This window comes from Cupressus sempervirens, chromosome 9 (assembly GCF_028749045.1).
Source record: "Cupressus sempervirens isolate cs-2001-9-10 chromosome 9, ASM2874904v1, whole genome shotgun sequence".
Classification (NCBI taxonomy): Eukaryota; Viridiplantae; Streptophyta; class Pinopsida; order Cupressales; family Cupressaceae; genus Cupressus; species Cupressus sempervirens.
In genome coordinates this window covers 808,566,659-808,590,021 of record NC_143126.1, presented here as the reverse complement: position 1 = coordinate 808,590,021, position 23,363 = coordinate 808,566,659, and the positions used below count along the sequence as shown (strand labels likewise).

The window sequence follows — 23,363 nt, the reverse complement described above, 5'->3', positions numbered from 1 at the left end:
GTTATGATACACAATTGGGTCATTAGTTCACAAGTTATAGCCTATAGAAATTGCGTTACTTTAGGTGTAAAAGTAAAATCCATTCAAAAACTCTGATGAGTGTCAAAACCATTTAGGGGCAATATTCAAATGAAATAAAAAATGATATAAATGTGGTCAGCCCTTAGAACCTTCTTGGGTAGTTAAACTTCCCAATATAAAAAAGACAACAGGGTATCTACAGCAGTTTTGATGGTGCATATGGTGGCTTCTTCTTGCAGATTATTGTAATGAAAATGCCCATGTCATTTCATTGAGGATAATAGGATGCAAGTGTGTTTGTTCTTGCAATTGTTCGATTCTTGCAATTTCCTATTTATTTCTTTGTTGTGTTATGTGTGTTTGGATTAGTAAGGGGAGTGCCCTTTATCAAAATGTTGAATGAATAGCAATCAACATGCATGCAAGCCCTTGAAAACAAATTTAGGTATTTTTGTTCAACTAGGCTACCTCCGAAAACAATATCAAACCACTCTAATGATGTCAACCAGCAGCTGGTATGAATGAAACAACTCATATCCTCAACAAATCAGCATGATCCTGATCCTTAAATCCAAATTGGGAAACTAGGGTTTTCATTTTTTTCCTAAATGTACAATCCAAAAGCATTTTTGTCCTCTCAAAACTCAAACAAACCAATGGTTTGCATGCTTGGAATCTTTTGATTGAACAAATTGTTCATTTATGAAAACTGAATATTAAAGGATAGCTTGAGTGCCCATGAATGGGGAAAAGTGTTCATTTTATATTTTCCTTTTGGGCCTATAAATGGGCCACTTCTCCCTATTCAAGGACATTCAAATTTGTGCATCCAGTTTTCATAAGTGAGCATTTTGCTTAATCAAAGGATATTTAAAGTTCATACATGGCATGTACAAATATGCGTTGGAACTTTTACTAAACAACTAAGTTACCAATTCAAGTTCGATTCGAAGTTCGAGTTTGAAAAACCAGTTCACCGATATGGCAAAATTTGGAAAGGGTTTTGGGTTTTTTTGGGTTTATTTGTACAAAAACATGTTAAAATTATATATATATATATATATTTATATTTATATTTATGAAACCTACATGAGTTAAAATTAGAATGTCGCATAGAATCATAAAATCATATGATTTAAACAACAAAAACGCCATAAACTTTAAAACTTGTAATCATAGCATCATGAATCATGATCATACCATCATATACTTCAAGTTCAACATCAAAGATTCAAAACATTAAAATTAAATCATAATAGCAAGTTTATTATCATTATTTCAAGTTCAACTAATGGATTAAAAATTTATTTATCAAGACAAAATAACCTATTTGCACACCACAAATAAGAATTAGAAGCCAAAATAAGCCTTTCATTTCCACCTTTTACAGTTAAGGATGTCAAAGCTTTATAAAAAAATTGAAAAAAACATCACTAGAAAGACATCCACTAGTCCTAGTTTGTCAAAGTTCATGCTTGGTTCAAAATGTTTGGGCATGGTTCGCCCGGGTTCAATCTGACAGCCAGCAACTTCAAACTGGGTCCTTGATTTTGAACCCTGCTCGGACCAGCAGGCAAACTGGACCAGAACTAGGTACTAGTTTGTACCCACACATGGTTCGGAGGGGCTAGGGGCGTACCAGGGTAACTAAGCTAAACAATGGTAAGGGTCCATACATGACATGTACATGTGTAGGTAATGTTTTGGAACATTTAGTAAACAAAGGTACAGATCCATCCATGACATATTAAAAATACTTTTTATATTTAAGTTCTTAAAAAACGCTTTATTCATTTATTAAAAAACTACGTTACCCCGAATTTCCTTGACGAGGGTCCAAATTTTTTTTCCCTAGAGCAGGGAGCAGTAAGGGGTACAGCTATATAAAAAATAGGGAAAATTTTAAATACAAAGCAGAGTTTTAAATATTCATTATATTCATATGAAAACATGGATAAAGCATGCTTACATGCATTTTAAAACCTTAACATATAATGTTTGCGTTAAATAATTTAGAGTTCCTATGAGAGTGGGAGTCAAACAAATTATCAAAACTGAAACATTAATTTTATGAGCTAGCCAGGGGGGGGGTTTCCAAAAGTTGCTGGGACGGGTTCAATTATGCCAAAAACGTGTCCCTGGGTAACACTGTTAAAAACTAATGTTATTTTAATTGCACATGACTAACATGCCATCCAATATTCAGTTCTATTAGTAAAAGTTGACAAAACTACAAATGAAAACAATCCCTTACAAAATTCAACCATAATTTAGAAAAGTTGTAGAAAGCTTGCAAAGCTATCATCTCTATTCTATAGTATTTTATTTCTAAAACTTGTAACAATTATTGCATCATGCATATGGTTATACAAAAAAGTTTGTTTTTACATTAAGGAAGATAATTTCCAACATTTACTTCAGATATAAAAATAACTCCTCAAAAATGAAATTCAGATAAAAATTCCTCTCATGCCAAAAGTAATTCGTGACCAGTTCTAGAAAAAAAGATGAGAGTTAAAAGGATCTCGAAACTGAAGAAATACCTCTTATCATGCCAAAATGAATTTGTGTCAAGCTCAGGCAAAACAAGTGTTGCATTCATTATTCTGGCAGCAAGGACAGCATTGCATATCTGCAAGACCAGGCCAGGGGTTGAAAGAAATGTTTGACCAAAAAAAATATCACCCATCAAAATTCATATTTCACATTCATCTGTAATAAATCATTAGAAAAGAATTAAGCTTGACAATGTTCCCTTAGTGAATTTATTGAAATGTATAGCCAAGTCATAAATGAACAAAGGACATCTACAGCTATGTTAACATTAAGATCAGTGTAACACCACTACTGGGGGTACATCAGGATGGTGGAACACCGAGACGAGTTTCCGAGGCACAGGGAAAATGGGCCTCATTTTCAGAACAGCGTAAGGACGGCCAGGGGATGGCAGCAAGGGGAAGATGGGGCAGGGAGAGGTGTTTAATAGTATACATATAGAACTTGAAATGCTAATTATAAAATGATGTTTCAGTAGAATATACCAAATTAAAATAATTGGACATAGCAAAATTGCAACATGAACTAGAACCGTTGAACATTCAACATAGAAACATATTACATACCTAATAGAAACATTCAAAAATCAAAATACAAATAGAAATTCAAGTACCCAACCCAACGGTGGCATGGTTGCGGAATGGTGGAGGTGGGGGTACATGGGTACTCAAGTACCCAGTGTGCGAGTCCCCGTGTGACACTGATGACACTGATTAAGATGGAATTATTGCATTTTTCAGACAAACTGAAATGGAAAGTCATGCTCAACTTAAAAATTTCAGTAAATCAGCCTCACAAGCTGCTAAAAATGCAAGCTTCTGCAAAAACAAATAATTAATCTTATACATATAATTTGTTGCATTTCCAAGTTCCAACTCAAGCCTAGTATAGCCATGATAGCTATGAAAAGGATGATCTAAGTGCAATGCAAATTAAGACTTGACCGTGTATGTTACAGGACCTAGCAACACAATCTTACTCCAATGCCATCTTCTCAAGAGTAGATATCTATTTGTAAACTAATGTCTGGTTGAAAAGCCAAAAAATAAAGTATGATGCTAAAGGATATCATTCGCTGGAGAGTTGACAGTTTATTTCCCAATCCAGTTTTGAAGAGTCATAACAGAAAAAAAAATCCTTACCCTGCAATGACGTCCATGTTGGATGTTTTCCTCATTGATGTCATGCTTACAAAATTCACATTTAAGGAACTTGAGGTGTTTAGCCAGCTTCAAGAGCTTGAGATGCTTATTAAAGTTTAAGGTGCTCAAGGTGCTTAACCAGCTTGAGGAGCTAGAGCTGCCTGTTTGACAGCCCTACGTAGGAAATTGTTGATGATTGACATGCATTTGGTGTTGAACCTTGTTGTGCTGGTCCTGATCTGTATGGTGTTTTAATTCATCCAGTCTTTGGTTTATCCTTCCTACTTCAGTTCGACTATCTACCACGTGTCTTTTTATTCAATCTGGAAACACGTGTCTGTTATGTTGGAGATTGTAGCTGCAATAGAGATCTTTATCACTGGGCGTTAATCCCATTATGGACACCTTTAGCTGAAAAGGACATTTATGATAAATTGTAATATTAAATATTAAGATGTGTCGCTTAACATGCATTAAGGCATGGAAATACGAAGAGTTGTATTTGAAAATAAAGAATCATATTTTGGGAAACTCAAAAGACCTCTAGTTGTAATGTGAAGAGTCTATCCTCTTGTTATATATATCACATCAAGCGAATGTCATTGTACACTTGAACTGTTATGATCAATAAAATGATTTTTTTTGTTGTGTGGCTGGGTTTTTCCCATCATTCTAGAAGGGTTCTCCTAGGATATTGGTGTTAATTGTTTCAATTTTGACTCTTTCTTATTATTGTTTATCATCATTGATTTATGGGCTCAAAATTGAACATGGTGTCAGAGCCATGTTGATAACATCAATAAGGAAATTGTTTTATATTTTGGATGTTGTGAGATATTTATTCTAGTCTCTTTTGACTTAGTTCATTCTATGTTTGGAATTTGTCAAAGGAAGGGCTTTCTCATCTCTTTTATTGTGTATTATTGTGTATGCATGTGCGAGTTTTTCTTATGTATTTTGGGCCTTTATTTGTTTCGATGTCCTGGCTCCTATATTTGTCTTGGCTCCATACGAATGTATTGAATTTCATTCTTTCGGGTTATATTTTGGAGGTGTTGTCTATTCTGTAAGAATGTCAAGAGTTTATCTTCCATTGCTTTCTAATTCTATATGGTCGGGGCACCAATGTTGTAGGCCTTGCATTGTTCTTATGCTCCTCTAGCAATTCCTTGTATCTGCATTGGTCTGGCATCCTTTGTCATAATCAATTTGGTTCACATCGGTTCTGTTATTATCTTGTGTTGAGAGCTGCTTTGTAACAGCAAGTAAATTTTTGTAGTGGATTGTCATGACCTTGTCTACTCACAGAGTAAAGAATGATATTCGTGGATACTATGTGTTGATTGCTATTTTTTAATTCGCATGGATTATATGACTGCATCTTTAACTGATTTCTTTAATTATGCTTCTACCGCCGACAACTGTCTTTGCCTCAGTTTTTATAATTGTCGTCTTTTATATCGAGCTAGTCTACCTTCGTTTTCTCTAGATTGAGATGATTAAGCTTCGTTTGGCTAACATTTTGTCCATGCCATGTTTCAAGCTCCCTTTATTATTTATGATCATGCTTTTATTATAGTGGTCAGTTATGGTTTTGTCAAGTACCTTTGAGCAGAATAGTATTAATCATTCCAAGCCTATTAGATCTCATTTGTATCAGGTATCATATCTTGGATGATCGTGATCTCTGTCATTAACGTCTATTTCAATAACTTGACTTGCTGGTAATGCCGATTCATTTATCGGCTTCAAGAGTTATGTTGTGGACATCGAGGATCAAACCACAATCTTTTCATCATTTTGAGTGTGTCATGTTCTAGCATCAGGAGGTGTGCTTTTAATAAATTTTTATTTTCTTGAGAAGCATTTCTCCTATTGTCGGAATCATTTGTTCATATTTTTAATCATTGTTTTGTCTTGTTGTTTCCATGGTTCATGGTGGGAGATTGTGATTTTTTGGACATTAATGATAATCATGACATCACTATTTTTATCTGGCATGACACCTTAATGGTTCCAGTTGGCATCTTCTGTATCTCAAATTTGTCTTACAGTATATGGTAAAGCGATCGTTTAGCCGTGAAGCTTCATCTCTCTTCTCTATCGGTTTTTATCTTAGATTTTTTTTTCTTCGTATAGAGAAAACAGTGATATGTGAGCTGACATTGGTGATTCATGTGTCTAATATACATTTTTTATATACCTCTGTATTGGCTTCAATATACATGATTCTTTTGTATATACAAAAGTAACTATGAGGTACTTGCAACATTTATGCTTGCAGATGATTAAACTACGAGCAGTGTGGGAACATTTGTGGCTAGATTGGAAGCTTGAGTTGTATAACAACCTGAGCACTTTGTATAGCTTGCAAGAGGTTTAGACTTTAGCAAGGAATCATATGAAATCTAAAGATAAGTTTGCATATTATTGAATATTGATCATAAACTAGTTTATGCATTATTTTTATAATGGGTTAATATTAGGTTTATCTCTCTTGATTACAAGATGCAACAAGAATCAATGAGATAAGGATGTTTCTTACTGAATTGAATTATGATACATGTTTGCATTCACTAGGAGCTTGTGATTCAGAGGGAGATGCTTAGCTTCAGAGGGAGGCTTCATAATTAAGAGGGAGTGCTTAAGGAATCCCCTTCATTCTCATATATGCTTGTGATGCTTGTGGTAATTGTAAAATTTGAGACTTAAATGGAACCAAGTCTTGTTTTTTATGCCTGTTTCTATTCTTGTGTGAATGAGTAAGATTGTAAGAATCAGCTATGATAGCTCTCACTCTAGGAATGATCATCATGTGGAAAGAATCCATGATGACATCACGTGGAGAGAATCCGTGACAGGAGTTGGATGTCATGTTGAGTGATTTCATGACAATTCACATTGAGAGAGTCTGTGATTAAAGACTTAGCTTTGATTCTTACAAATCTACCATGTCGAATGATTTCATGGTTATGAGTAAATGTTATAGGACTATCATGTTGAGTGATTCCATGATTATTAATGAGTATATTGTTTTTTTAGTGTCATTCCATGACAGCATCATGATGAATGTTAGTTGTGATACTTGCAAGCGCTTTATGATTGAGTTATTCCATGAATTTTATAGGATCCATGTGATGAGATTTTTTCATTGACATTTTGGTTGCAGCCTTGTGTGATTGATCAATTAAAGATCTCTCTCTAGCTAAGAGGGAGCGTTGGAGATTGTAGCTTTGATAGAGATCTTTATCCATTAACATTTTGGTTGCAGCCTTGTGTGATTGCATCAGTTAAAGATCTCTCTCTAGCTAAGAGGGAGTGTTGGAGATTGTAGTTGCGATAGAGATCTTTATCCCTGGGCGTTAATACCATTATGGTCATGTTCAGCTGAAAAGGACATTTATGATAAATTGTAATATTAAATATTAAGATGTGTTGTTCAACGTGCGTTGAGGCGTGGAAATATGAAGAGTTGTATTTGAAAATAAAGAGTCATATTTTGGGAAACTCAAGAGACCTCCAGTAGTGATGTGAAGAGTCTATCTTCTTGTTATATATATCGCATCAAGCCAAAGTTATTGTACACTTGAACTTTTATGATCAATAAAATGATATTTTTTGTTGTGTGGCTGGGTTTTTCCCTTAATTCTAGAAGGGTTTTCCCAGGATATTTATAGTGTTTATTGTTTCAGTTTTGACTCTTTCTTGTTGCTGTTTATCATCATTGATTTCTGGGCTCAAAATTTAACATGTTCATCTATAATCATTTTATTCCTCTAAGATTCTGAAACCTATAACCCACGTCCGGTGGAATCAATTCATTTTCTATTCTGTAACTGCCGATGGAGAAGAATTTTCATCAGGATGTATGCATTTCTCTACATTTTGCATACATGCTTCTTAATGTGATTGTGACGGGAATGGAGGAGTTGGTTAAAAAAATTATTGATTACCTTGAATATAAACTGCTGTTTTGAGGGAAGAAATGACAGACACGTGGTCACAATTCCATTTGCATTCTGGAATGTGTGTTTCTTCTGCAAGGGACATACATATCAGTTTGGTGTGTGAGTGTATCAAAAAAAGGGCATGATAATCATGCATGTAGCAGGGACGATGGTGAACAGACAATTTACTTTGAAAAAGAGTTGTGTTACATAGCAAGGTGTCGAGTGGTTGAAAAAGATACCCAGATGTGAAGTGTTGTTATGGAACAGGAAAGAATGTGAAGTTCCGTTTTTGTATTTTTACCTCTGGAAATGATTATATCGGATATATTCTCATGTTCAGGTGTATGTCATTTTTACATTCTTAGAAATTGGCTGTATGTACATTACAACAAAGTGCCTTGTATGCAGAGGATATTAAGTTTATTCTGAATATCGGTTTGAAAACTTGGAAACGGGGAGTTTGCTAAAAAAAGAAACACGGACTACATGAAATGTGTGTGTTGGATATAGTGATAAGGGTGTCGTGACAATATTCTGCAACTGAGAAAGTAAAGGGAGTCTGGCCTGCAAATGTTTTTGAAGTCTCCTGTAGTGTGGGGGAGTATCTGCATTATGCTAAGGAGGTCATATATCATACAATAGAGAATATGAGCTTCAAGAGCTTTTGTTTTGTGGGTAGCAGCGTGGTAGTTGCACTTAGATCTCATTTAAGGCACTCAATATTAGTCTTGTCTTCAACAGACCTAGAAGGCTTTTGCAAAGTAAATTTTGTCTGCTAATCCAGTAAAGGGAACTTATATATGCAGGAGAGTGTTTAGTGTTGCTGATTTTGAGGGATATGTATATCATCTCATTGGGTGTTTTATCATTACTTGGTGAAACAGTGTTTTGAACAGCTTGTAATCTTGTTACTCTATTTCTATTTTCTGTGGTTTGGAGCCTATTGAAGGATGATTGTTTCTGTTCATTAAGGTTGGAGCCTTAAGTGTTTCTTGTTAAGCCAAAGAGATGGAGCTCTTATTGTATTGGGTTGCAGCCCATTTTGTTGGAGTAAAATGTTACCGTGGTTTTTACCCAAAAGCGTTTCCATGAGATAAACCTCCATATCCTTGTCTTCTATGTTTCATTTGGCTTTGCTTACTGTTTTAATGTTTTGAAATATTGATTCAACCTCTCCCCCTCTCAGCATTTCTTTGTTTTTCAGTCTATGTATCTCCAGTAGTTCTGGAAACAAGTATAGAATTCGAACATTCTTGAACTAGTCTTTAGTGATACTTCAGAAGATTTTTTTTTTGATGAATATGTGTGTTGGCATTCAATTAATTAGGAAATAAAGGTACACATTCAAAAAAAAATGAGTGGTTACACGATCACACCCAAAGTCACACAAGCAGAGCCAGGGAAGCTAAAACAGCAGAAACAAAACTATTAGGCGGCTAAAGCAACATCACCCAGAGGACGCAGAGTATCCCGGACATCTAGTTTACCCCATACACCAGCGAGGTTCGGAATGATTTCAAGGACAGACCACTTTTCATCTCCTTTATCTTTATCTTCCCTAGTGTACACATGAGAGATTGCCACAATGAACTGGGGTAACCACTTGAAAGCATCAGAAGCCTACAACCCAAAACTGCCATCAATTGTCAACCATGACCGCCCAAAAGGCCACTACACAATGGCACCCACGGGCAGAGAGGAAAAGCAATGCCAAATAGAATAGATCGAGCTATAGCGGCCACCAAAACAACAGCAAGGAGCGTGTGGGACAGAGAGCCACAAATTGTAAAACTCTGACATCTACGCCAACCACAAGGAGAACAATTGCAGTTGACAGAAGGAGCTGGAGGCACCCTAGCAACAATGAATACGGCATTTCCCTACTGATCAAACAACTCCTTAAGGCGAGCCACCTTATGAGCCTGCACCTAAATTTGCTATAACATTTGAGCAGATGGTGGCTTAAGAATAAAGTGAAAATTCCATCAACAAAGCAATAAGTCTTAACTATCCAATTTCTATCTTTCCGTACACTCAAGGGGATCTCCACCTTGAAAGCATGCCAAATTTGAGTATACTTGAAGGGAATGCAATGCCAATCCTCCAGAAGAGCCATATGCTAAGAGAAAGGCTCTAGGCAGAAGGGCAAAAAATCATAAATCTAGCTCCAAACTTGTTAGGTTCTGCTAACATAACCAAAAGTGATGGTTGAATGATGTTGGTTTTCCATAGAACAGATATCAAGGGTCCTAAATACCCGCATGCCAGAGACAAGAACCCATGGGTAAGCCTTGGAAAAATAACACACTAAGCAAAGTAGGTAAGCTTTAAATCAACAACAACCAACCAAACATTATAAAATCTGTACTGCCTAATTGTGAAGGGCAAATGCAAATGCCATTTCAAATTTAAATTGGGCACTATTGGAAGTTGCAGTGAATGCCAGTGACACCCCAAGAGCATCTTGTAGTTACAAAAAACAGTATTTGGAGTCCACTGCCAATCTAACCACCAAGGTTTGGAAGGGTGGACCCGAATTTTGTATATCATCTCCACATGGAGAACCACCATGATGGCATCAAAAGTCTCTTGCTTTGGCCAAGAGATGAATTAAGCTTTCAACTCATCCCAATAAAGGAGACCCGTGGTAGATTAGGAAAACAAATCTAAAGGATTGCAAATGCCCTTGTGAAAAGGCAAGGCTTTAACCCACATAAGCCTTTCCAAAGGAAGCGGTTATAACTAAATAAGTGAAGACAACTAGAGCTTTTGTTGCTTAAAGTAAAGCCTCTCCCAAAAAAACTGCACCAACACATCATAGCCTAGACTTGACAACTTCCCAAGCACACCAAATACTTTTGGCTACAAAAGTGCCCTTGATAAGCACAACTTCTTTCATGAGAAGAAGACTTCGAAAACCAATACCCTTCCAGGCAAGACGATGGACCAAAAAGCCTAAAGTAATGCAATGTTGGGGAAGAATCTTCCATGTTTGATAGCCAAAAATGGCAAGAATGACCCATTTGACACAAGGAGCCGAACCTTGGCACTAGGTAGAGAAAAGCCCAAGCCCTCCAAAGTCAAATGAATGGTAGCAAAACTCCAAAGCCACCCGATGGAACCCCTTGCAATCATTGAAGGAGGTCTAGAGAAAATCACAAAAAAGTTACTCAAGCTTCATATTGGAAGCCTTAGAAGGAGCACAACAGGAGGAATAATAAACATTGGTGACCACAAGAATTTTAAAGCAAACCTAGGATTTCCCTACCAATGAGAGACTTAGTAATCCATTATGCAAGCTTTCTCTCCAGGCTAGTGAGAGATGTGTTCTAAATTACCACAAGAGAAGCTTAAAAAGGAGAAAACCAAAATAGTTGAAAAACTTTCCCCTTAGTCTATCCACTTCTAGCCATAGTTGAGAAGCCAAGGCGGCACAAGGAGAGTGGATTAGGAATAACACTAAATCTTGTGTCATTGAATAGTTGAGATTGAATCAAGGCAAAAAGTGTCAAGACACTAGAGCACCTCCATGATATTTTCTCCTCTTCAATGAGGGTGAGGAACAAATCAGCAGCAAGACCATACATAAAAGGTGCAAGTGAGCACCATTACCAAATGAAATGAAAAAGGCTAAAAGCATGTGACTAGCAGCCATTTCGGTTAATGCAAGAAGAGGCATTTGCAAAGAGTACCTTAAACATTTGGAAAAATCTTGGGCCATACCCCAAGGCACAATATGTTTAAGCCGATATGGCACAGAATGTTGCCAAGTATGATTCTTATGTACTAAGATACAGTTTATAGTATTATCATCACACACAGTCAACTAAATGCAACAATACACAACATGGAAAAATATATCTTAATTGATTGTACCAATTGAGTTACATACCAGTACCAATGATCACCAATATTACCATACCCTTACTATTGCCAATGGACTTCTACATATAGCGCTCAGGTTGGTTACGAGAACCATCTGACACAACTCTTGGTACAAAGCGTTTCTTAACAACTACTTAATTACTCTAATGACGTATTTATAATCTACATTATCCCCCTCCCAAAAGAAGTCCTCTTCCAGATGACTAAACAACCTATTTCGATGAAGAAGGGTGAGATGACGTCCCTAGTGCTGCAGTGGCAGATGTTGTCAAGCGTGCGAATTGCTGTTTAAGGAGCTACACGCCTCGCTCTATTGCAAGTTGTTTAGTGCATGCACCTTGTAGGAGTCTTAGTCCGTTCATTCATTCTACTAAATGAAACAATACACTACATGGCAAAATATATCTTTATTGATTGTACCAATTGAGTTACATACCAGTACCAATGATCACCAATATTACCATTCCCTTACTATTCCCAATGGACTACTACATATAGCACTCATGTTGGTTACGAGAACCATCCAACGCCACTCTCGGTACAAAACATTTCTTAACCACTACTTATTTACTTTAATTACTCTGATGACATATTTACCAACTACAGAATGCATGGCAAGAATAAAAGGCCACTTAATGCAATCAAAGGCTTTGGCGAAATCAATCGTCAAGAAGAGGCCTTTTCGGTTAGAATACCTAGCCCATCCCATGTGCTCCCAAACAGAAATAATATTGCCAAGAATGATAATCTCATTTGCTCAAGACAAACATACTAAGGAAGTATATGACAAATTTTCAAAGCTAAAGGTTTGGCAATAAATTTGTATGTAAAGTTGAGCAATGTGATCCACCACAAGTTGCAAATGTCTTTGACATCATCGAACTTATATATGGATTTAACATTCCTCTATTGATAAGCTTCCCTAAAGAGTTAGAATGAAATCTTTAACATAAACATTATTAAGGTTGAGGAAATATAGTCACACGAGGCCTTATAGAACTCGTAACGGAAACCCCCATCCAAGTGGTTTATCATCAACCATAGAAACAATTGCTTCCTTGAGGTCATCCAAAGAAAGCAATTCATACCAAAAAAAAGGTTTTTGTGCTTCAAAAATTCTACACGAAACAACCCATTGTCAATCCTAAAGAGCACAATCCCACTCAAAGGAGGGCTCCTAAGCAGTAAGGACCCAGCAGTATCCAATGGAGGATTGAAGAATATACTAGGAACTCAATGAGTGGTAGTTGACCTTATATTTTTCAATGCCCTAGGAGGACTGTTGTGCTCCAAGAGTGAAAAAACTCTAGAGAGGCATTGTCACCAACTTTAAGCCAATGCAATATGGTTTTCGTTTGAGCGCCTCTTGCAAAAACACTATCTACAATTTGTTTTTGTTGATGAAGTTGTGCCATATGAACCTACAAGGTGAGATAACGGGATTTGCAATAGAGCCTTTTTAGCACAACGAAGCTCTGAGGTGGTGGCCTCGTATGATAGTGAACGAAAAATGGTCAAATGGCAACCATAAATATAACGAAAGCACATTGTGTGTTGCACAGCATGATTCCACCAAGGAACCCACCCAAATTGCTAAATAGGACAGCAATCAAGAGCCCGAACCCAATGGATGTGGACCAAAGTAGGCTAGTAAGTCATCATTGAGGTGCTCAAAAAAGATTGAGACTTGGAAGGGTGTGTCCAACCCAGTTGCCATTCAAAGTTGAAGTTAATAGGAAAGAGTTTTGGCAAGGTCACCTAGCGAACAAAGCATTGCAAAAGCAAAAAATGATTGCGTCAAAATCATGGTACAATCAAGCCATTTAAAAACTTTGCTATATTTTTCTCGAGAGTTACTCCATGTATGCCATATGGTACCAAATGGACCAAGAATGATGGCAATTAAAATTAGGGTCATAAAAGGCCCAATTTATTACACATACAATACCATGCCTCAATACTCACCATCTATCCGCTAAAAAGGCAAAGTCTCATCTTTAGCATAAGTCGCCTTGATCATATTAAAGTCACTAGGCAGAACCTAAGCTGTTGGAGGCATTGAATCTACAATCCACCGCCACAAAGTAGACATATTGCAGCATCATTGGAAGCATAAACATTAATTTTCCCAAAAGAATGATTATCAACATTCATGAGGATCCTCTATCCAGAACCTTGATTGTTGGAGGCATTGAATCTACAATCCACCGCCACAAAGTAGACATATCGGTAACATCATTGGAAGCATAAACATTAATCTGCCCAAAAGAATGATTATCAACATTCATGTGGATCCACACAAGACACTGAGTCGGATAGGACGCATGATTGAACACACAAGATTGCCATTATGGCGCAAGAAAGGTGAGATCTATTTATGACCAACCTCGTGATTGGAAGCAAAAAAAGGCCATTGGGCCAAATAATGAAATATGTTGAAGAAAGCTTGAAAATGTTGAATTCATAAATTCTTGAAGACACTAAACATCAATATCAAAATTATTATGATGAATATCCCACGAAAAATACTTGGAGAGGTCAATGAGACCTCAAACATTTTAAGATAGGAAAACCATAGATGAAAATCTTGCATATCATCCTCATCGTCCAAAGAGAAGAAAGGATTCTACAAAAACTTGAAGCACTTCTAGAACCTTCACATTCAATTCTTTTGATTCTCCAAAACAAACTCACCATCCTCTAAGCACCCCATTGAGTTGTAGGAGCAATGCAAGTTGGGTTGTTAGGAAGAATGCACATGTGCCAACTCAAGCGTTTGCACAAATTTTATTCAAGCTAGGACCTCAGGAGAGGTTGACACAATTTATTTTCCCTTCTTGGAAAAGTCTAAAATATTTGGTTGGGTTAAGCAATAACAAGCTCCAAATTTTACCTTGGGCACTAACAACAGAAGTGCCTTTTGCCTTACAGGTCACCATAGTCCATTTGTCCTTAGCATTGGGAATTTTAGAGGCCTGCAAAGGAGTCTTAACCTTGGGGGGGTGCCACCGACTAGCAATCATTGATTTTATGCTCAGAGAATTGACATGAGAAACAAGTATTGGGCAAATTTAGATGTAACAATCATTAAGTGTGGCAAAATTTGCAAATTTGAAGTCCCTTGATAAATCCAACATAGACTCATTTCTAAGGTCAAGCTTGAGAAAAGAGGTGCATCCCAACACATAACATTGAAGAGAATATGGTAGGAAAAAAAATCCAGTAAGGTAAAGGAAGACCAAGAAATTCAAGCTAGATAAGCACACAAAGCTTCTTATCATCCAAGAGAAAAAGTCTTGAATCCATAGTTGGAAGACTAACAGAGAAAACTAGACACATCACAAGTAATATTGAAAGATGGTTTGGACATGGCAATCTTCAACAAATTGAAAAGGGAAAAAAAACCTTAGTGAGGTTTTCAAGGCCGTCTAAGTGGATATAGGGAGAGGCCAAGGTTTTAGCAACCCAACCTTGTAGCATGCTTTTAGGGGGTTACCCCAACAAAATAACCAATAAGAGTATGTTGCTCTAACCATTGATATGAAGCATCAAAATCAAAACCGGATTTATGGGAGTTTCAAATTGCATGCCTCATTGAAAAATGTCAAAACAAACTTCTTAGAATATGCTCTTTATCCAATTGTAATCAATCTTAGTTACTACAAACCAGCCACAACCCAAGTATGCATCATACACTTTGGATTTAATTAAACAAAAAAGATCCAAATTCCAAAGAGTACATTTTAGGTCAAAAAATCTATAAGAATCTTAATCCCTGTCCCCCCAAGATTACACCCACTAATTGAAAAGTTGGGGTCCAAATGGTCGACTTACCTAGATTTCTCCAAGAGTATCCTTCACAAGTATATTCACACCAAATCCACCATCAACAATTGTATTTGTGAGATTCCTTCCAAGGATCTCCATGTGCACCACCACTAGTTTCTTTGTCATGTGAGCTCTCAATAACATACAATTCATTGTTTTGTCTGTTGTCAATGAAGGTTCGAATATTGGGTCTTCATTTTCTCTAGAATCCAAATGAGCCGTCTTATTTTGTTCAAATTTGATATTTGTTATAAAATTAAGGGTTCAAAAATACTTTGTAATAAAACCCCTATTTTAACTGGTACACTAATTTGATGTACATGCCTTCCAATATCTGTACCAAAATGTAATTATTTTGTTATTGTACTTTCATTTGCGTTTACGTGGTGTCATTAGCCATAGCATTTTCCACTTCAATCCTTGCTTCATGAAGCCTTTAAACTTTTGAACATAGGTCCAGATTTACAACCTTCTTTGCTTAAATTCAGTTAATGGCCAATACTTCACTATGTCTTTCTACGTCAATTATGTTGATATTGGACTTCAATAGCCAACATCTTCATCTCCAAGTCCGCACTATTTGCATAGTATCTTGTTGTACTTTGGTTGGTGTGGCAGTCTCTTGCAAGTGCTCATTCATGAAACTGCCAACATTGTAAAATGGAACAACCTTTAAAATTTTACTCTTACTCCATGATAGATGCAAGATAGAATACTTAAATGTTAGTCTACAGATTTTTAAAAATTAGAAAATACATTCAAGCAATACTAAATCTACTACTATGTGATCAAAAACAAGCCATAAAAACGATGCAGCTATTTTATTACTAGCGGAACATAGAATCCAACAACACTTCATGTATCATGGATATTTGAACCATAGAGCATAATTGGGTGATCCTAAAGGCATAATTTATAATAGAATTATTTATGCTCAACCTTTCAGCCACATCTAGGCCAACTGTCACCATCTAAAGCAATGATAACTGAGAATATTTTCCAGTTCAAACTCAAAAACATCCTAGAGTCATTAAAAGCAACAAAATTTAACTAGGAAAATAAATGTGTTCCAAAACAAATTGACAGATTTATATACCGCACTACGCTGCTGATTTAAACCACCATTGCAACGAACCACTAAATATCCATTGCTCTCCTTTGGTGGTGCTGCAACAATGAGATAGAACATATTTTAATAACATTTGTATATACCACATTTATTCAGAAAGGGCTTTTATAGAAAAGAAATGGAACAATCATAGCAAGTTCTTGAGAATAGTATACGAGGCCAGTAAGATCTTGGTGCCGAGGACGGCCTCCAACCATCAGAAGGAGCACCAGTCCAAAGTATTCCCACATCCATCTGCAAGGAGAAGACATTCATTGCTACCAGAGTTGTGATCCACAAAAAAACCTCATTTGTAAAAAAGTATAGTCAAATCAGCATTGTACAACTACTGAAAAAGATCCAAAACAACTCTCAGAATTCAATGGCCATCAACATCAACACGTGATTTACATTGCATTTTTGTCGACTCTACTGATGGAATTAAAATTGCACCACTTACAAATAATCAAATGACAAGATATCATATAGAAACTTCAACTACACTAATTTGCTAATATAAGTGTTTCCTTGCAACTAGCATTTTGAATAATTTCAAATTCAACAAATGTTCTTTGACAAATGTTTAATGACATAACTGCTCATATAAAAAAATACACATACATGCATGAGCAGAGATTTCAAGATACTTATTACCAATTGGCAATGCCAACATTTTCTTTGTAAATCTATATTTAGCATTTAGTTTCACTGTTTAATTCATAAGTAAGTGTATATAGTGAACCCCTCCCTTGCAATATTTTCACCTCAAAGCATAAAGCAAATAAGAGTGTTCTATTAGATTTGATTTGTTTTTCTTTGGTTGTTTCAAGATGATTCATGTTTAACTTTACATTTCCAATATCATCATTTTAGAGTCTCCATTTCTTGACCCATTTTTGAGACTATGTTTGTCAAAATACTGTGGACAGTTGTATTCACATTTATATCTTTGATATGTCAATTTTAACTACTCACATTTATCTTTTTGTCAATGCTTGAGATAGCAGGTAATGGGTTTCTCTGCATTGTTCATTTTTTATCCATAGCTTAAATATAATATAAGCCCTTGATTTCAATAGTTACTTTATAGAACTATTGGAATGGTGATCAATTTTGGCTATGATTTTCATGTCTTCAAGGGCATATATGATGATAACTAAGTGTGATTGTACCAGATATAAGCAATTTGTTCATTTATTCTGACGTGAATAAAGTGGTATGTATCCCATCTGTAAAGTTTTTGACAAAATAGAAAATCAAGTACAGAGTCTTACAATAGAAAGTAAGTTCTTCATCGCTGTTAGCATGGTATATTCAATGTGTTTTCTCCTTGATATTCTTATATTGTTCTACATTAGCTTATATAAGCCCTTGATTCCAATAGTTTCTTTATAGGACTATTGAAACAGTGATCAGTTTTGGCTACGATATTCATATCTTCAAGTGCATATATGATGATACTAAGTGTGATTGTACCAGATATAAGCAATTTGATCATTTATTCTGACGTTAATAGAGTGGTATGTTTCCCATCTGTAAGGTTTTTGACAAAATAGAAAATTAAGTACAAAGTCTTACAACAGAAATTAAGTTCTACATCACTGTTAGCATGGTATATGCAATGTGTTTTCTCCTTGATATTCATGCATTGTTCTACATTGTGCTTTACACACACACTCTCTATCCTAAAATCAAGATTATTAGGCATAATATACCTATTTTTAATATTTATAGATACAATAACAGTTATCAGTATGAATAATATGTAAAAGCCTACAACACAATGGTAACTTGTGAGCCTCTTATCTTGGAGATCTTGGATTCAAGTCTACTCAAGCTTAAGTAATAATAATAATAATAAATTACAACAAATAATAATAGTTAACCTTGGCTTCGGCCTATTACCGATCGATATATATATATATATATATATATATATATATATATATATATATATATATATATATATATATATATATATATATATATATATATGAATTATAAAAGAAAGTTAATACTGATGAATAATAAATTAATATATGATATAGTGTTGAAACAACTAATATGTAAAGTTATAATTATAATAAAATTATAAAAAATAATATTACTAAATAACAATTATTGATATATAATTAATTTTAAAATATTAATTAACATACATAACTATTATTATTTTTATTACCAATCATAATATTATAAATTTTTGAATAATAACTGGGCTTTGTCTGCCTAGGAATCTGATTTACCTTCAAAGCAAAAAGGGACCAATTCATGCTAGCTTTAAAAACTCATCTAGCATGAGTAGTTGACTGATTCTCAACAGTCTGGTAACTATGGGGTGCAGATGGTAGGGAGATAGAAGATTAGGTCAGGTTTCCACCTGTCCTTAATCCATTCCATTAGGATGGCCCTCACTCAGTCAACTCAAAATGAACCCAAGGCAGGCAGTCTAAGTTCAGGTAAAGGTGCATTATATAGGACAAGGTGATTTCACCGTACTAGCAGAAAAAATGCTAAAATTCATAGCAGATCTATCCAGTACCATCCCAGATGAAACCACAAGGAGAATCTCAAACCTTGTTCGTATCCCGTGCCCAACCAGACCCAGATATAAATTCATGCTGGATTGGACCCGAGCTGACAGGTCTAGGGGGGAACTGGTAACTTTGCAAAAACTGTATCAAAAGACTTGAAAATATGTTTTAATGACTGTCATGTCTCCACAAGTTACCTCAACTAGTTGGAGACACACCACATGACTTTTAAAAATCTATGGAAGACTTCTCAGTTTTCAATATAATTCACTCCCCTTCTCTTTTGGATGCCAAAATTCCTGGGGAAAATTGTCAAGGGCTCTTAAATACTTAAACATTTCAAAATTTCAAGAACTGAAAAAGTGCTTTGATGAATCTCATGTCTCAACAAGCTCACTTGACTTCTTGGGGAAATTCTTATCATGTGGCTTTTCAAATTCCAAGGCAGATCATTTGATTTCTTCTTTATAGAATTTTCATTTCCTACTAAAATGAATATAAAGGAACTGCCATACAAATGTAAAGACCAAGGTGTTATAGCACCGTAGGGAGAGCCAAATGCAGAGTGTGATAAATTTATATCTCTTCTCAAATACTGGTTAACTCTTTTTGCATTGATTGGAGAAGCTGGGAAGCTGGTAAATTCATGTCTCTTCCCAAAAACTTACCTCCTTTGCATCAATCAGAGAGTGTGATAGCTTCAATTCTCTTCCCAGAGATGGTCTTACTGTTTACATACCTCCTAATAATTAGTTTGAGATGGTCTTACATACCGCCCAATAACTAGTTTAACTTTATTTGCTACAAATATTATTCTATTTCTTTTTTTCCTCCATTCATTAATAGTCTGTTTAGTCACAGTTTTCCAATTATCTCTAAGCTACAATTCTCGTAACTAATCACTTCTTTCTGCAACTCATCTATGTTCAATGTTGTCCACCACATTCCCAGTCAAATCCAGATGAAATTTTCTCTAGGCATCAATGTGATTCATGTGACATATATATCATGCTTCATATTATAAAATGTGGACTTGAAAATTGTGAGCAGAAAGCCTCTGTTGGGTATATAATAAAGACAAAAGAAACCACTCTTCAAAAGTCTTTAAGATAGAGCATTAAAGATCAGCAAAGATAAAAATCTCCGCAAGCACGATAAGGAAAAACGGGACCCATCTCACATTTGGCCCTGCGTAGCCAAAAGCAAAAAGTTCCAACAACCTCCAATAAATTGAAATATATTTATGTGGGCAAATGACAATTATAGCTGAATAGGGCTGATCTTCAATGTTAATTATCAGAAACAAACAACGCAGGAGCACCAAAGAAGGGTGAGACTTTAGAAAAAGGAAAAAAAGAAAAAAAAAAGGGGGGGTTAACAACAAAACAGAGATGCTATACATCTATCATCCACAGTGAATAGAATTAGTCATCCTCCTCCTTGTAAAAATTTGATGATGCTCCTAATGGAGAATGTCATCTAGACAATGTTGTGAGATGATTCTATTATTGGATGAATCCACTTTGGCCATATTTCATGAGTAGTTGTTCACAAGAACCCATCTCTCATGAGTATGAATTATCCCAGTGTTTTCATGTACTTTATCCATCACCCTGATGTCATAAAGTTACTTAAATCTACTTGAATATGGACAAGTTAAATGAAGAAATGTTATTAATTCATTGACTATGTATTGATAGTTCACTTTATTTAAAGTCATCTAATTTACTGTTATTTTTCCGAGGAATTTCTGCAATAAGTGACCTTATATATGATTCCTCATTTTGTATCTACACCTTACCCCAGTTTCCCTATTCCCATGCAATAGATAAGCATTCAATATGTCTATTTGTTCTGCATACATTTATGATCTTCATATGTCTGTGTGTTCCACATACATTAATTTTGAGGTCATGATTTATAAAGTACATACTAACATTTAAGTCATTCGTCATACCTTCCAAGTTAAGTGACTCCTTGGCAAAGTGTGCGAACAAATCAGCTATGGGCGTTGTTGTGTAAAACAAATCATCTAAAGAGATATAGTGCATATCAAATTTACATACAAGCTCAGCCAAAGCTACTTGAAAATGCAAGTTGCCAACCTGTAGTGTAAAAGCATCTTCAGTGCCACTGGATCCAACTGTCTGGAAAGCAAGGTAATAACTCAAAAGCTTAGATGTGTTGATGGGTCCACAAAGCAAGTTAAATTTTAGCAGATTTCTGTACTAAATTAAAATTGTCATCGGCTCCTCTCAGAACTAACCTAATAAGGAAAGAATGTGGCAGGGAAATCATGTCAATTCTATAATTAAAATATATGGGACAGAAGAATAGATATAACAAACATTATCCAGATTGCCTCTTTCTGTCATTAAAAAGAAATTATATGAAGCCATACGAAATTTAAAATGGACACTAAAATTTGTAAGATGCAGAAAAAATTCACGACAAGTGGTGGAATTTTGAGCGATCGAGAAAGAGACCAACCAATGTCAATGAGTGAGCAAAGCAGGAAAATTGGAACACAGGGATACAACCCCATAGACGTTATTAAAAAGGTCAATGGAATTCAATAGTGGATACAAGTGTGATAGACAAATGTTAGAGACAAGACATACCCTATACCGAAAATCAGAAAGTTAATAACTACCAAAGCCAGAGAGGGTTAATCCAGCATTGGTATGTGCTGCATCTCACTCGCCAATAAATGAAAATGACATGGGTAGTGCAATTGCAAAGATTTGAAAAGAATTCATACAAGTGATGCAGATTAGGAGCAGTAGTTTAATTGGTACACATCCCCTAGTGCCCCAGGATATTTTTTCTTCTATCTGTATTGTGAATTTATAAGAAGACAGACATGAGTGCTAAATACTTTGAGATGCAAAAGCACTTAGAATGGTGGCATCTTGAGCAATGAAAGAAAGAATGAAATTATATTAATATACGCGAATAAACAAAATCAATCAATGGGACTGCCAAGAAGTCCTTGTGTGGGCGACCAAAATAGGCCAATTGAACTCGGAAACACATTAGCTCAGGTGCCTAAAGTACATCCTTACAATGTATTTCAAATTCCTACAAATAAAATTAACATGAGTGCGAATCGTGACATGCGGGGTACTACAAATATTCAAACCGAAATAGATACTGAAAAAAGAAAATAAAAGAATTTAACATTAAGATGCGCTGAGAATTCATGGCGTTGGGGTTTCAAGCAATCAAATTGGTATGCTTACTAAAATCTTCCAGATGCAAAAATATTTCATGACAAATCATGAGATTCGAAGCAACTAGGCCGACTAACCTGTGATTGAGCAATAAGCTTGTCGTCTCGGATGCGAGAAAACAGAGATATGGTGCATATTAGCAATACCAACAGAGCTACTGATAGTCTCCCTGCTATTACTTTGACGCCTGCGCCAAATTGCTTCAAATGTCTGCTCCCCAGCTGCCCTCTCCTTGGTGGAATCTCAAGGTTGTGACCACCTACTCCCCTGGAAATCAATACAGCATAACCCATCACTGTAATCAATATAAATGCTGTAGTGTTCTGTGTGTATGCCCATATAAAGGGAAATTAATTAATGGTGTACCTTCTCATGGTCTTAGAACACAGCTGCCCTTAGATTGCCTCAGTTCAAAAGAATTCAAGCACTTGAGAACATTGGATCTGTGGAAAACCCACATGAGAAAATAAAAATCGCAATTGGATATGTAATTGATCTCAGCCAAGGGCAATGGTTTAATGCAGAGATGAATATCTAATATCAACAATCGAAAGAGTTGCTATGCAGCATGAATTAGAATTTATTTTATCGTAGTCAGAGAACATAATATATGGCAGGAGCCGAACCGACAGGAGGTGGAAGGAAAAATATAGTTCAGATGTTTTAGTCATTTAAGTGGGCACTAGCAGTAAAAGTTCAATAATTTTATTACATTGACCGCTTTTTAAGTTTAAGGTCTCTTTCATATTTTATTCTTAAATACCCTTCTCGTTATATCAGGTTTTTTTCTTGAAGCGGTTATGATAAGGACTTTGAACATGAGAGGCCCCCACTTCGTGGCTAAACAAGACACCCACTCGTTGTAAGGAAGGTGAGACCCCCCTTAAACGGGACTTGTCGAATTCTTAATCTTTAGCCATTTTGTAATGAATAGTGTTTATATTATTGACTTAAAATAATAATAATAATAAAAAGTACTAAAAAGGCTAAAATTTTCAAATTTCAAATAGGGCTAGATTTATAATAGAATATAAAAATACTAGTATACATAAGGAGGAGGGGGTGGATATCATTCATCTAGTAGGTTACACATATTACGAAGGTCT

The 23,363-nt window shown here is 35.6% G+C and overlaps 1 protein-coding gene across 2 annotated transcripts in view; it reads right to left on the bottom strand.

Annotated features, from left to right (window-relative positions):
• The window catches only part of LOC149541165 (O-fucosyltransferase family protein), a 40,901-nt gene extending 17,898 nt beyond the window's left edge, over window positions 1–23,003 (bottom strand). The window contains exons 1-6 of one of the 2 annotated variants that reach the window (XM_089802164.1): window positions 22,624–22,954; window positions 22,335–22,524; window positions 21,130–21,171; window positions 16,667–16,745; window positions 16,479–16,549; window positions 2,565–2,653 (exon numbers count right to left, since the gene is read on the bottom strand). In XM_089802164.1, coding sequence (XP_089658290.1) covers window positions 2,565–2,653; window positions 16,479–16,549; window positions 16,667–16,745; window positions 21,130–21,171; window positions 22,335–22,524; window positions 22,624–22,631 — 479 coding nt within the window. In that variant the 5' untranslated portion in view covers window positions 22,632–22,954. Of the gene's footprint in view, window positions 1–2,564; window positions 2,654–16,478; window positions 16,550–16,666; window positions 16,746–21,129; window positions 21,172–22,334; window positions 22,525–22,623 lie in introns of both variants that reach the window. The other variant, XM_089802165.1, reaches the window with a different exon arrangement.
• Between the last annotated feature and the right edge of the window lie 360 nt (window positions 23,004–23,363).